This window comes from Canis aureus, unplaced genomic scaffold (assembly GCF_053574225.1).
Source record: "Canis aureus isolate CA01 unplaced genomic scaffold, VMU_Caureus_v.1.0 ptg000496l_RagTag, whole genome shotgun sequence".
Lineage (NCBI taxonomy): Eukaryota > Metazoa > Chordata > Mammalia > Carnivora > Canidae > Canis > Canis aureus.
Window position 1 is genome coordinate 1 of NW_027554669.1, and position 15,642 is coordinate 15,642.

General features: G+C 37.5%; 1 protein-coding gene across 1 annotated transcript; it reads right to left on the reverse strand.

Annotated features, from left to right (window-relative positions):
- Positions 1-20: 20 nt before the first annotated feature.
- LOC144310179 (rho GTPase-activating protein 20-like) lies at positions 21-15,103 on the reverse strand (the record flags this gene model as incomplete). The annotated part of the gene is made up of 8 exons (XM_077890912.1): positions 14,991-15,103; positions 11,341-11,418; positions 9,061-9,121; positions 5,933-6,121; positions 4,174-4,349; positions 2,696-2,857; positions 744-853; positions 21-229 (listed from the first exon to the last, which is right to left on the reverse strand). Coding segments are annotated over exons 1-8 (1,063 nt in total), but the record flags the coding sequence as incomplete, so codon positions are not given.
- Positions 15,104-15,642: the final 539 nt, after the last annotated feature.

Genomic DNA, 15,642 nt, shown 5'->3' on the forward strand with positions numbered 1-15,642 from the left:
TTCTAAACCCCAGGGGACACATATGAGAGATCTCTCTACCTTTTTAATGAAGTTGTCTTCCAATTCCAAGCTGCAGGAATTAAGTGGACAAAGAATACTTGGGGCTATACACACTGATAAATCATAAGCTGTCATCTGATTGGATGAGGATTGTTGCTCAATGTTGTATAACACACCGAAAAGGTATCGCAAGAGAACAACATTCGCTTTTGGCAGCTGTGTTAGAAGCCTAAAGTCAGAAAGATGCACTTTTGAATAAGGCAAGTCATTGCACTTAGCAGTTGGAAGTATAGAGACGGAAAGCAGAGAACATCTTTCTAGATCTAGTATGCAACCTGGTGTAGCAGAGTTCCAGGCATGAACGTACACAAAAGTGTTTTACCAAATTCAATTTCTGAGCTAACCCTCTCTGGTTAAATATTCGACAAACTTTAGGTTATGCCACTGGCTGTTGATGCACTGGCATCTCTCAGGCCACTGACTTTGTGTACCAGTTTCATATATTCAGAAGTTGTACAGTGACTAAGGAGTCAATGTTAATAAGTTCAGGAGAAGTACAATAATAGCCATAAGGCATGCTTGTATTCTGAAACTGGCCTCCATTGGTGAGAAGAATCGAAACTATTTGGCATTGAATGTTATTTTAGTGGTCAAAGTGGCAAGAAGGAAGCCAATATTTTCCTAATAGTATATTGGCTGTATTCTGAGCCATGACCAGAGTAGAGTAATTATTGCATCATTACCTCTGGGCTGCATTTATTTTTTCCTTCTCAGTCACTTCGTTAAGAACACCAAGCCATTTTTCATAGAGTTTGGATGAAAGTAAACTTCCTTCGATATTTTCAAGAAAATCCTTATGTGGATAAAAGAAAAATACACAGAGACACACTCACATATGCAATATAGATATTGGAAATATTACAGAGAAAACAGTTGCAAACTTCAGTTCAGTCTCTACTTACGTCATAGATACCCAAACTGTGACCCACATGGAACTCTGCTCTGATTCTCTATTGACTTGCACGTGAAAAGCAGGTGTGTGGATTTTCTCCAACAAAAATGAAAGCATCTAAGCAGAGCCTAGGCTTCAGTGTAAATGAGGACAAAGCTCCCTTCTATCATATGGCACTTTTGTGTGCTTTTCTGCAAACTATTACAAAAGCTACTCTCATAATCGCTTCATTCTTCCTTTCCTGTACTGTACAAAAGTAGAGAGTCTAATGGCAAACTCATGATGGTCCTGAGGATGTATTCATTTCTAGTGTAGGCCAATTCTCCAGAGAGTTTGACATGATACTATTCAGGCCAAGGTTGCAGAGTCTGATTCTCCACAAAGATTAGTCAACTTTAGGTAGGGAAAGCTTCAGAAATGCCTAAGAACTCTATGCACACGTGGTCACCATCTTCCTAGTCTGTGCCTATAACACGGAAAGAGAAAGGATCCTACTAAGTCTTGCTAGAAACATCAATTGTATGTGTGCACCTTCAAGAGGGCAACACTTATCATGCTATTTGAGTACCTAATGTATCATCATTCTTTCCCCTGTCTCTTGATGCCTATATATATATTTACTGGTGTGTTTTACTGTAGTCCAATGTAGTAGTGGTCAGGGACTATTGGTATCTTTCATATAGTTGAACAGAAATGGGGGACAAGCTCTGCCTATGTCTCTGCCTCTCTCTTTCTCTCTGTGACTATCATAAATAATAATAATAAAAATTAAAAGAAAAGAAATGGGGGACAAGAAAAGACCAAATGTGACAAGGAAGGACCAAATATGACCTTGATTCTAAGAGTGTCATCATTACTGCCTTAACTTAGTTTTGTTGATAACTGTTAGCAAGTGCCAAGGTAGATGGATTAAATTCTCTATTCTAGTTCTCACATCTTTCTCCATTACGGTTTAGCAATAGAACAGGATATCTGTGATGTAGCTGTATAATTTCCAAATTAATCTAGTTCTTGAATCGATCTCTTGACTTTCCAGAATTCCAAACTACTTTTGTCTGTTGCACCTACTCCAAAAGTTCGATTTATCCAAACTGGCATGTAGCAAGAGCTGGTTAACATGTCATTATAACCTTGGATGGTGGGCTAGACATCACAAATATTAACTAAAGGATGCCGAGGATGTGGTGAAAGGAGACACAAATGGCAAAATCCTTCCTTCATGAGTTATAAAGTAAAAGACATCAAGAAACAGGAGACAGTGATGGTTAAGAATGATTGGTCACCTCACTGAGCCTTTTTGTATTCCTCATAAAGTAAACATTTGCTTACTATTGTGAAATTCCCTACCTATTCTCAAATTTTTCATATGATTTTTCTTTTGGAAACTGCCTTCATTAGGAGCGTGGTGAGGATGTCATCAAAAGCAGATGTTTGCTTTGGTAAATATTATGTATGTGTCAGTGTATACTTTGAAATTTATTATTATTACTAGTAGTCATATTAGTATTAGTATTTTGCATGGAGTCCTCAGGTAGGCTGTTCATGGTGATAACAGAAAGTATTTCTAATTTATGGGGCTTTTAACTCCTACAGTAGCTTCCTTAAATTTGATTTCATGAAGTGTTTTCCAGTTTGACAAGTTCTTAATCAGTTATGCCTATGTTGGTTCCTGGGCAATCGTAATGAAAGACACCAATCACAGCTTCAGTTACCCATGTGTGGTAAAGCTAGAACTTTCCCCACCTTTAAAACACATGCTACCACATGAACAGATTTGCTGTAACAGTTAACTCTGTCCCCAGAATTTAGTTTCTCTTTTAGGTTTCTGCATGAATTTATACAGGCTGGTTTTCTGAAGATGCCTTCCAGGAGTGGTCCTTTCCGATTGATCACGGAAAGCATATCCTGTAGGAAAAAAAGAAGAGTATATGGCATTTCATATCCCAAGCCCAGAGCAAAAGCTTGCTTCCTTTTTGAAAGAGCTAGGCTATCGGATGGTTTACGGTTTTAGAGCTGGAAGACTAAAGTCAATTTAGATTCTTTAGTCAATGTCTCTCTATAGTTTTACCCAAAATCCACCTTACATACACTGAAACTTTGTAATCACTTATTTAAATCAGATTTTTTCATTGAATTTACCCTTTTAAATCAAACTTCTGTGTTTCTAGGCCTTTGTGGAATCCTCGCCTGTCTCCTACTTTACCAGTTTTGGCTCCTTATTCTCTTACATAGATGCCCTTCCCCATGTTTTCAAATCTTTTTGCCATACTCATTTCCCATTTGTTGATTCCTCTTTAAGTGTTTGTATCCTCCATTCCTACTATCTCTATTTCCCTTCCTCTTTAAAAAAAAAAAAACAAAACCTCAAATGCTCTCTTCTTATTATCTGATTACATTTCTTTCATGAGTCTTTCACTGTCTTTTGCTCTATCTTCATGTTCTCTCCCTGCAGTGTAGAAAGATAATAAGGGCTGGAGTCTGATAGACCAAGGGATCGGAAACCTATTATCATTCTGATCATTTGTGTGACCTGGGGCACATGCGAACTATATTGAAAGCTAATTCATTTGTAAAGTGTGGAGGATAATAGTTCCAGCTACCCCCTAAAATGGCTGTGATGCAAGGACTGGGGTAGTAGCAAGCATGTAACTAACATGGTAAATTTTTTCACACCTAGGATAACATTCCCAAATCTAGTGCAGGGTTGCAGAGGTACTGGGTACTCAGTAAATTTCCACACTGAAAATTCAGTGCACTGATTTGAGATAACACAGGCCAAACGCTGTGGCTGTCATTTAACATGCTCTTTTAGAATTAGCAGATTCATATATGCCTCAGGATGAGACTTTATGCTTAGGTAAGATATTTTCAGTTGTTAGATTAAGTAGACTCAGTTGAAGGAGACCTGCGACTACTGTGAGTTCAGGAAGACAATAGCAGAATGTGAAGATGATTCATGCACACAGAGTCCATTTTGACTGATCTGAACAAGGCCTACATGGGTCTCTGTGGAAACAAGTGGAATGGACAAAACGTCGTTCTGTTGTATTGGCCAAATGACTCTGCAGTAGGTAAATCAAATGACACTAGCAAAGCTTCTCAGCCAAAGCCAGGGTCTGTCTAATGATTTCTCCATTTAAGGGTTGGTTTGCATGAGAACACTTGGCCTCTCCAAGGTCCCTCTCCTCAGGAAGGTAATAAAAGACCAAACTGAGACCTACCAGTATTGGGAAGGGCAAGTTGTCCTTATCACAGATATCTGTGAGGGAAACCCCAAAGAGTTGTCGTGGTTTTGCAGATGGTGCAACTCTGCAGTGGTTTTTCTGGCAAGTGCCAGCGCGCCACCAAAAGGCCCAGTCTCTGAAAACAGTGCTTTTCATGGTCTTCTGGCCTGAATCTAAGGAAGAAGGGAGATTAGTGTATTTTAATTCACTTAGCCTTATTTTCACCATTGCCATTATACAGTGTGTTCATTGTAGTGGCTAGAAGAGGGAAACTGAGTCATTTATTTGTAGAACTCTCCTCGTTCTGATGTTGGCTAACAGCATCCTCATGGTGTTGATAAGTTCTTACCCATATCCTTCAGACTGATGGTTAAACTTTGGGACTTGATCAGATTGAAGGTCAGTATTTCCTGTGCCATCAGTTACTGCCGGTTACACTGCATCAGGAGGCACTGAACCTGTAGATGTGTTTTCTACTGGAGTGAACAGTGGGTTCAGGTGTCAGATCTGATTTTAAAAGCTAGAAGGATTTGGTATGCAAATCAGGCTGAGTGTGGTAATCCTCTGCTTTCACAGCCAGTCTCCCCTCAGCCTCAGATTTCCTCTTTGGCTTTCTGAGTGCTCAAGTTCTACCATCCAAAGGATCTGCTTCTCAGGACACAATCTGCCTGAGCCCTACTTCTATGTTCCTCTGCTCTGGGCCATCTTCAAGGATGACTTGCTGCAGTCAGGGTCCTTGGGATGTTGTCATTACATGCTGGCCCTCTGGTGGCTGTGTTTTCTTGTCATACCCCACCAACCCACCCAGAGATGATGTTTTCGGTTAAATAGGTTGAACATTTACTGAAAAGAGACTAAACCACAATGAAGTGTGGAAACACACTTCCTCACACACACACTCAAACATATATGTAAATATACACCTACACACAAGTACAAGGCTTGAAAGAAATCATAGAAAAGCAAAACAATGAGAGGTTATGAATGCATTTATAGAGGTTATGAATGCATATGCACCAGTTTCCAGAGATGATTTTTAATTACTCAACATTCCCTATGAAGGAAGAGCTTTCCAAAGAAAAGGTGACCAGCAGTGAGAAGCTGAGTTCAAAGTTTCTAGTGCTCAGCTGTGAATGTTTCCCTTTGAAGATACCTTAACATTGCTTAAATAACTGATTTCTTTAAGAGTCAGCAGATGAGCCAAGTTGTCGAAGGATAAACAAATGAGGAACATTTCACCAAATAACCTTGAACACTCGGCCACTTGGCTTTTCTGGGATGTAGTGAGTGCATCACCACCTCCACTCATGTGGGTGCCAGCCCTGCACCAGAAGCATCCTGGTCCTGCCACTGAGGAAGCTTAGCATTTTAAAGCTTCAGTTTGCTCAACTTTAACATAAATGATGCTGCCTACAACTCGTTAAACTAAATATATGATATACTACTCAGCACAAGGCATGGCTCAGGGCAGCCTTGAAAGTGCTCTGGGGATATAGAGAAAGACAGGAGTTAATGGTCTTCCCAAAAGATTTAAAACAAGAAAAACAACCTTCATAGAAATGAGTTGGGTCTTGATGTCAGACTTTTGAATTTTTCTAAGCTTGATTTTTGGTAGTGTTTGCATTCTTTCCTATACTGTTCCTCCTCATTGATGACAATAAGCTCACCCAGAAAGAATAAACTGTGTGTCTGAATTGTGTTTAAGCATGGAGACATGAGCCAAGGGAAGGCACTTGAAGAAAGGCAAGTGGCTCACCTCTCCCTTGCTTGTTCTGGGCTGGGTGCCTGGGCTTCAGTATGAAATGGATTTGCATGTCTGTGATCTTCTGCTCCAGAAGGAGGGACTCCTGAGTAGGGGAAGGAGAGACGGAGTCCTCTGCTTCCTTTGGCAGCAGTTTAGTAGATGGAAGATGGCTCATTTTAATTCCATAGGGATGTTCATGTCCTGTATGGAAAGAAACCTGAATATTTAGGCTGATGGTGATGGCTGTCATCAAACCTACCTTACCACGAGTGTAAGCATCACCCTATTTGTATATGTTGGTATTTTTCTGGGACTTCTAGATAAAGAAGGCTGTGCCTCCTGAGTGAGCATCATATGCACCCTTGTGGGAACACCTTACAGAAAGCGTGTGCCCAAGGGAAAGATTTTAAGAAGAGAAAACAATTTAAAGCATGTTACATGAAATACATATATTCATGAGTGCATTAAACAATGCTGACTTTTTCTGTGTTTCTGAGAATGTTTAAGTTTTTCTAGTTTGTGCCTTGACACTAACTAGATCTATATATCTTAGGCAAATTACTTGACACCGTCGAGCCTTACATTCATTCTTTGAAATGCTTGTCCACACACAAACTTATCAGAGTGAATATATTAATAAGCATTGGTGGTTAATATTTTTTATTTTTTATTTATTTTTTATTTTTATTTTTTGGTTAATAAATTTTTAAATATTTGGAGTATATATATAAAGAATTGCTATCTTCACTATTCTCTCCAACAGAATGTCAGTCGAACAGATTTTTTTTCATTTCCTTTTGTCAATTCTCCAGCCAGAGCTACTCGAGAGTAGTGGGATGTGTTGCCCTTATGCTTTATGGTTCCCTCCCACTGCTGCCCTCCCTCTATGGGTGTCCTGCCAGGCAATGATCAGAAGGAAGGGTGTGCAGAGTGGGAAACCCAGAAGCAAACTGTAAAACGATGGTTAGAGAATAGAAAACCACACCCACAGCCATCCAGAATTGCCTGCCAAGTGATTTGTTTTGCTCTTTTATGCTTTAAATTGTTTTTCCTCTCTAGAGAATTCTCAAAGACCCTATGCAATGATATGGATTTCATTTTTTAAGAATAGAATGAAAATTCTCATTCTGTCATTTCAGATTTATTATTGAATGTACCTAAAGGAGCTTTTGCTGTTCTTTTCATCCGTCATAAATGCAATGTTCACAAGAATCACAGGGACTTCCCTCCATTAAGGAAAAAGAAGCTTCTATGACAGCAATACAACCAAGCCAAGATAACCAGGAGTTAATCCACAATTGAGAATTGAGAGTATGTTTAAAAAATGCATTTTGAATGCTGTAATGGATCATCATGAACAACAGGCTCTTCAGATTCCTTAGAGCTGCGTTCGTGTGTGAAGCTATTCAAAGTCTAAAAAGTTATCATCTACATCATTTTTTTTTCTTTTTTGTTTTTATTTATTTATGATAGTCACACAGAGAGAGAGAGAGAGGCAGAGACACAGGCAGAGGGAGAAGCAGGCTCCATGCACCGGGAGCCCGACATGGGATTCGATCCGGGGTCTCCCAGATCGCGCCCTGGGCCAAAGGCAGGTGCCAAACCGCTGCGCCACCCAGGGTTCCCTCATCTACATCATTTTTATCTAAATTAATGCACTTTATTAAAACATATATAAGTATTTAGCTTTTTTCCTTTTTACTGCTAACCATTTTTTTTAGATTTTATTTATTTATTCATGAGAAACAGAGAGAGAGAAAGAGGCAGAGACACAGGCAGAGGGAGAAGCAGGCTCCATGCAGGGAGCCCAATGTGGGAGTCGATCCCAGCTCTCCAGGATCACACCCTGGGCTCAAGGCAGTGCTGAACCGCTGAGCCACCAGGGCTGCCCCTGTCCAACTTTTACAAAGATATCAACATTAATTCAAAACAGGAAGTGGTACTGGGGGATTTTGATCTCAGTGATGAGCTTTGTGACTCTATAGTCTAAGACTGGGAATATATATTTTGCAGAAAGAAATTGGTTGTTTTTTTTAAAAAAGGAAATTGGTTGTTTAGATTTCCAGATTATTTGAAAAAGAGTTATAGCTTCACAGGTTTATTAAAAGGATAAAGAATTTCTTTTTTTTTTAATTCATGACAGACACACAGAGAGGGAGAGAGAGAGGCAGAGACACAGGCAGAGGGAGAAGCAGGCTCAATGCAGGGAGCCCGATGTGGGACTCGATCCCGGGTCTCCAGGATCCGGCCTTGGGCTGAAGGCGGTGCTAAACCACTGAGCCACCCGGGCTGCCCAAGGATAAAGAATTTCATGTAAGAAGGAATGCTTTAAGATTTCTAGAAGAGATTATTGTCACCATCACCATCTATTACTATACTTCAAGGTCTGCTACCGACCCTGTCTTCTTTTTCTTTTTTTAAAATCCTTCCATTACTGGAAACACTAAACAATTTTGCTAATCCAAAGATTTTTTTTCAGAGAACTTGTGCTAATAACTATTTTAGAAGAGGTGCAATCTGTTTATCAATAACCTTAAGATCAGTGATGGAAAAAACCTGAGAAACAGCAAAGTGCAGGCGATTTCATCAGTGAAGACTAGAGGAGTTTAAATGTGATTATCTCATTTTCTTTATGATGCAGAGAAAAGTGGGCACAGGGCAGGGGTGTTAAATACATATCTGTAACCAGATTCAGGGACATAACTGGATTTTAGAGGATTCTCACAAAATAGAGGCTTCTTAGTAGTTAGGAACTAGAATTCAAGATTGAAATATGAAAAATAAATGTATGGGAAAAAAATTCCCATCCATTTTGCTTTCATACCTAAGTGAGTAAATAAGTAAGTAAATAGTAAATAATCACACTTTTTCAAGACAGCTCTGTTTGTCAGGTAACAAGAAGTAGAAACAAAAATTTACATTTCTCTCCCTCACTAAATCATAGCTGCTGAATGAAGAGATGTTATCAATGCCTGGGAAACAGTACCTGGTAATTATTTAATAAACATGTGAGGGAATATAACATGTGATTTTCACTTTTAAGGATTTTGAAGCTTAAGAAAGAACAACCATTACTTTGAAACTTTGAGTTACAATTTTGAACCTAATCAATCCCATCTTAGATTTTCCCTGACACTTACCAGTTAGTGGAAGTTTTTCCTTGCCAGAACTCACCCACAGCTGGAAGTCTTTCTCAGAGCCCTTGGAAACAAAAAGAACTAGGTGTCAAAACAAATCTTTCACAGTACTTGAAGAACACATTTCCTTAGCATATCTGTATTTCCAAAAAGAAGAATTGGGGCCAGGATAAATGGCATTTGGTCCATGGAGGTAGCTATAGTACTTGTTAACTAGTTCCCCTCACAACTTCCAATAGACTGTCCCAGATTCTTGTAATTTTTGATAAAGACCGGGAAACCACAGTACAGCCAGCCCCTCACTTTGTGGGTGATCCATGGCATAAGAAATGAGATTTGTGTCCCTTTACTATGGAGTAAAAGTCTCATCTCAGAGTCCTCTCTTCTGCTGTCTCTAGACTCCTTGGATAGTGTTGGCTTTTGTCTCCAAATGCCCCTGCCCAGAGATGCATGTTGTCCAGAGAGCCATATACTCTGCTATGACTAATCCTGAGCAAAGTAACTTGAGAGGCATCAATAGCTCAGCAGCCCTGAACAAAAGGAGACAAATGCCCAAGAGACCTTGAGGAGATCGTGGAGGGAAGTCAGCCACAGGCTTTGGGGCAGGCAAACCCCACTTTAGGGAGAGAAAGGATGAGGACTCTAGACATGTCAGATGCAGAAAACGATTACTCCCAGCAGAATTATTGCCCAGTAATACTGGAAATCCCAATTGTTTGAAACAAACAATTCTAAATTATAAAGATTGCTGAACTATTTTAAAGAGTCTTCCAGGAGACTAAAACAAAAAATGTTTGAAATAGAATTATTGGTAATAGTTACCATGTGCCCTTGACTCTTGACTAAAAATCATGGCCTTCACCTTATGAAGGAATGTCACAGGTATGGATGGGCACAGACACAGATACACACACACACACACACACACACACACACACAGCTAAATCTGCTCAAGATTGTGTTGCAAATAAGAAGTAAGAGCTAATAAGGTAGGGTAGGGTTTGGAAATGCCATGCTGGAATCCTTTAAATCAGGTATACATAAAGCCAAATAACCCCAGTTCTTCATTAAAATAGAAATTCTTTGCCTAGTGACATTGATCACTTTAAGCAAAGAAAATCACAAACGTGAAATAAAATGAGTTAAATCATTAATCAATCTCCCCACCTTCATCCCTCAAACCACTCACTCTCTTTTCCAGGATTTAATTCTTACTTAGGGTTTATATATCATACAGGTTAGAAATGTATGTAGAGATGTGCTTTAGTCAGTACATATAAATTCAATTTTATTTTGGATGTATTATTAAATGTTGTTTGTACAGAAATCATTGATCTCTTCTGCCAAATTCCAGTTGCTCTGAAGTTTTAAAGGGCTTTATTATACCATTGGGTCAGATAGAATTTACAAACAATCTTATGATTATGTCACGTCACATTTACAGAGGATTTTGGATAAGAAGCTGTGCTTTCCAAGTGCTCCTTTTGGTTCTCTCCATCTATCACTGTCCCTCTTTTTTCCCTTATAAAACCTCATCCTCAAATATATTTCTCTTTCATAAAAAGATATCAGCAACTCACACGAGCACCATCAAAAGGTAAAGAACAGACAGTTAAAACCCAAACAAGATGAAAGTGCTATGTACAAATGCCCCAGATCCATGGTCTTATTCAGAACTTGTCTTTGTCTTTACCAGTTCCTAAAGAGTATGAGCTGCTTCATCCTCAGGATCTGCATCAAACAGAGGTAGCTTGTAGCCATGTAGTCTTTATGTCAAAAGGTACAACAGAACATGTAATTTAGGATTCATTAAACAGATTGAGTTCTTCCTTGTGTGATAACTAGGGTCAATAGGGATGGGGACGTATCAGAATTGAAAACACAGAAAAGAGTCCAATAGAGGAGGAAATATTTAGAAATTTAGAAACAACAACAAAAAAAGAAATTTAGAAACATTGTTATTGTCTGTATTTAAAATATATACAATAAACTGCATGTTGTTATTAGCACTCTAAAATTATAGCCCAATTTTAGGCTATGACTTTGAATTTTCAGAAAATTTAAAATGGGAATATAAGATAGCACTCATGTATAAGCTAATACTATAGCTTTGCTGCCTTCAATTTCTAAAGTTGGAAGGACAAAATATGACTGTTATCTACAATAATCAGCTGTCTTATGATGGGAGGTGCACAACACACACATACACATACACACACACAGACACAAATCTCAAAAGTCAAAGTTGGTTCGTAAACTAAAAATAGTTTATAGGCAACTTACGGTTATTCCCAGCATTGTTAGTAACATGTTGATAGTGTCATTTGCCGTGTCGGAATTTGTCACTGTTATAGTTACGGACTGTAAAAAATAAATAAGAAAAATTGCTACAATTTTTTTTTAGATTTAAAGCATGTGACCAAATAATTGTCAAATTATTATCCATACTCCAAAGGTAAAGCTTGTTTTCAGGTAATGACAAAGTAAAGCACGTGTAGAACACGAACCCTTAATTATATTTTCATTTTTTTTTATGTAACATGAAGCTAGTAGGAAACATGTCAGTAAAACATATATTTCCCTCCAAGAATTTGTGGCATACAAAATACAGCAGCTGAAGCAAGGAAGAGAAAAACTGAGAATTCCAAGAGGGCACTTGGGTGACCCTCAGCTCCATAAGGCTATTTCCAAAATGGTGGGAGGGGGATAGTATTAAAGGAAGGCACTAGATACTTTCCTCTCTTACTGAGTTGTGTTTGTATAGTATGGCTTAGTTCCTTTGTAATTACATAGTCGGTTTCAGTAAAATCAGATAAGAACTGGCTATGAAAGACACTTTTTTTAAAAACTACTATTTAGTCTGTATTTTCTTTGTCAGGCATCATGATTAACTAAGACTTCCATTGTTGCAATCTGTTAAGACAAATAAAACCAATGAATCTAGGAAATGAGACTGGAAATGTTAGAAGTTTATGTTCTATTCACAACTCTGCCAGTGAGTAGATACTTATAATAGCTCTCTATCAGACCATACATTGAGAAACTGCTCCATACAACTAGGAAAAGTTTACAGAAAATTTTCTGAAAGGGGTTAATAGGAATCTGAGATGGATCTATAAAACTATCTCAATTACAAAAGTCATTTTAAAATAAGAGAATATGTAACCAGAACATTTACTATGCATACAGTTTTTGTAACATTTTTAGGCAATGGGGCCTGTGTCCTTCAGGAAACAGTGCATAAAGAAGAAACAGCACAAGTGGACACTCACAGGCCTTGAAAATATTAAAAGCAAAGTTAAAAGATGCTCTTTCATAATTCATTCCTTGTCCTTTCATTGTATTTTTCTTCCTATGAATTGAATGCAATTACTTGATATCACAGATGGTCCAAAAGTAATTCAATAGTCATTCAAATAGTCATTGAAATAGTAATTCAAGGGATGTATGTATATTTTCCTGCATGTTGTAGGATCTCCCAACAGACAAATTCCATTAGAAGGAACTCTCTCTAAACAAATAACTTCAGAAAAACAAACTATTTTTTGAAATAATTCAAAAGAAAAAGAAAAGTTAGTTTTTGTTCATGAGTCAAACTGTTACTTAATATATGAAGAACCAGGAAAATGAGATCAATTTTCAAGAGCTGAAGCCACACCTGAGATGATCTAGATGCTTAGACTATTAGCCAAAAACAGCTATTACAATAATGCTCAATGATACAAATGAAAATGTGCTCACAATAAACAAAAATAGAGGCATCTTAGTATAGAAATAAGAAGTATTTATGACTTTTCCTTTTTTGAGAGGAAAAATATTTAAAAATAGAAATTTTTATCTGAAAAAATATTTTTTAAAAATTTATTGACTAGGCTACATTGCATAATGGAGATGATGAAAAGAAGTCAGTGATTTGAAAATAGATACTAGAAATTATCCAGTGTGAAGAAGAAAAGGGGGGAAAAGATTGAAAAAATTAACAGAGCCTGAGAGATCTCTGAACAATGTGAAAGTGTCTGATATGCAAAGAATGGAACTGTCACAAGGAGAGAAAGAGAAATAATGAGGAAGGAAATATTTGATGTAATAATGATTAAAATTTCCCAAATTTGGTGAAGGCATCAATTTATAAATTCAAGAAATTCAGAATATGTCAAATAGGACAGATTCAAAGAAAACCATGCTTAGGTACTTCCTAGCCACACTGTTAAAAACCAAAAATAAAGAGAAAACTTGAAAGCAGCTAGAGAAAAAATGACAAATCACCTACTGAGGATTAATGTTTAATCACAGACTACTCATCAGAAAGCATCAAGAGCAAAAGACTGGGACATCTAAAGGACTAAAAGGAAAAAATCTGCAAACAAAATTCTACATCCCCAAAAATATCCTTCAAGAGTCAGTGTCAAAAAATAAAGCCATATTCAGATAAAAGAAATTAAGTAAATCTGTTTGCACCAGTTTTGCACAAGGAATGCTAAGAATCATCTTTCTACGATGAAGTGAAACAGTGCAGTGGGAAACCTGGATCTTTAATAATGGGTGAAGAACATCAGAAATGTTTATTTCACCCAAACTATACCTCAATAAAGTTGATTTTTAAAAAATTCAAGGTAATTTTCCAAGGAAAGTTCTGAATGTAAACCACTGCCACAATTGATATCAAAGGCAGAGACGAGAATGTGCTCTGCTGCTAGAGAATTCTCTCTCCTTCATGCAGTGCATCTAGCCTGCACTTAGCAACAGATCAAAATATTTGCATGGCTTTTGCTTTATCCAGGAATATCTTTTTTTTCCACCTTCAAATAATGTTTTGTGTGATCTAGAGCTACTTCAAACTATAACAACAACCACAAAAAAATGCCATTTAAAGATACCCAAAGTATCTTGTTCATCACTGTAAATGTCTTGGCTACTGTACTACAATTTCAGAAATCAAATTTTACACACAAAACTGGGCCAATTGGTTTGATTTTTTTCTCCCCACGGTATAAAGAAATTGAAATAGAAATATGCTGATCCCTTAAAAGTGTCATCCCTCTTAGTTCAATTCAATCCTGATATTCCTTGGAACAAAAGACTTTTTAAAACTCCTCTGCATTTGACATAACTACTCAATGAAACACCTGATCCTTAAGTGGATCCTGTACTAGAAAGGAGACATTATTGAGGTCAACTGACAAAATGAGAATGGGAATGGCAGAGTAAAGTATTATGCCAAGGTTAAATTCACTAAAGGTGATAACTGTAGAATATCTTTATTCTTAAGAAATGCTTAGGTTTAAGGAAAAAGGGCCATAGTATATGTATGACCCTCAAACGTAAGTATACACATACATGTAATAGACAGAGAGAAAGAAAATAAGTGATAAAGCAAATGGAATAAAGTGTTACCAATAGGTGAATCTAGAGAAAGAGTATACGGGGTCTTTTTGTATTACTTTTATACTTACAACTTTTCTCTGAGTTTATAGTTATACCAAATAAAATATCTGGAGGGGAAAAAGGACTGTGGAGACAATCCAGACCATTCTGTATGTAAGTGGTGGCCACTGGGGAAAAAATGGTTGATTCTAAATCACTGTATTACAAGCCACTATAAGCAATTAGAAGGATCCAGAGAAATGTTATAGACACTTAACATCCGATACTCTTTCCTTGCTTAAGCACTGTAGTATGTATTCCTCTTGCTTCATATTACCTAGGACGCAGTTTTTAGGTCTATAAAGCAGTACATGGAGAGGGGGAAAATACATTTTTCCTCATGGTACTTTTCTAAATATTCTCTCTCTCTTCCTACCTTTTGCTCTCTCTTTCCTCTCTCCCCAACTCACTGCTTCCTCCCTCTCTGTGTCTCCACCTCTATCTCCATCTTTTTCATTCAGTCAGAATTAGGAACTCAGAATTTAATTGTTGGTCTTAAAAATACTCACACAGGCACAGTTCTTGATGTTCTCAGTGAAGATTTTGAGGAGAATGCTTTTTGGCTGCTCCTTCTCTTTGGCTAGCATGATGTACCTAATCGAATTTGATAGTAACCCAAAATAGAGTAGGATAAATTACCTTACTTTCCAATCAATTTATGTTGATCATGTTTTCAACGTACTTTGTTATTTTTAAATGCATATAAATAAGCTCAGCAAAACCAAATTTTGGGTCAGAAGGAAACATGCAAAAATATTTCAGGAAAATAAGCTGTGACTCGGAAAACAATGGATCACTCTCGTCATGTGAGATTTGACCAGCAGATCCAGTCACCAAAGCTTTCCTGCCTAGCTAGACCAGAGGGCATACTAGCACCTTCAAATGTAGGAATTAGAAGTTGCTTTCAGCATTACTTGGTAGGGTAAACTGCACTTATGGAAATTTAATATATGTTTTGAGAATAATGTTAGCTATAATCATGAGGTTGGAGAGCGGGGGAAGATGAGAGTGATAACCAGAATTTCATAAAAAATAAGCAATATATGCATGTAAAGGAGAGCAGGTTATTTGTAGTAATGGCCAGGGTACAATTAAATAAGAAATCATTGGAGGATAGTGTAACAATTTCTACTAAGGGAAGGGAACATAGTTTGGGGGCAC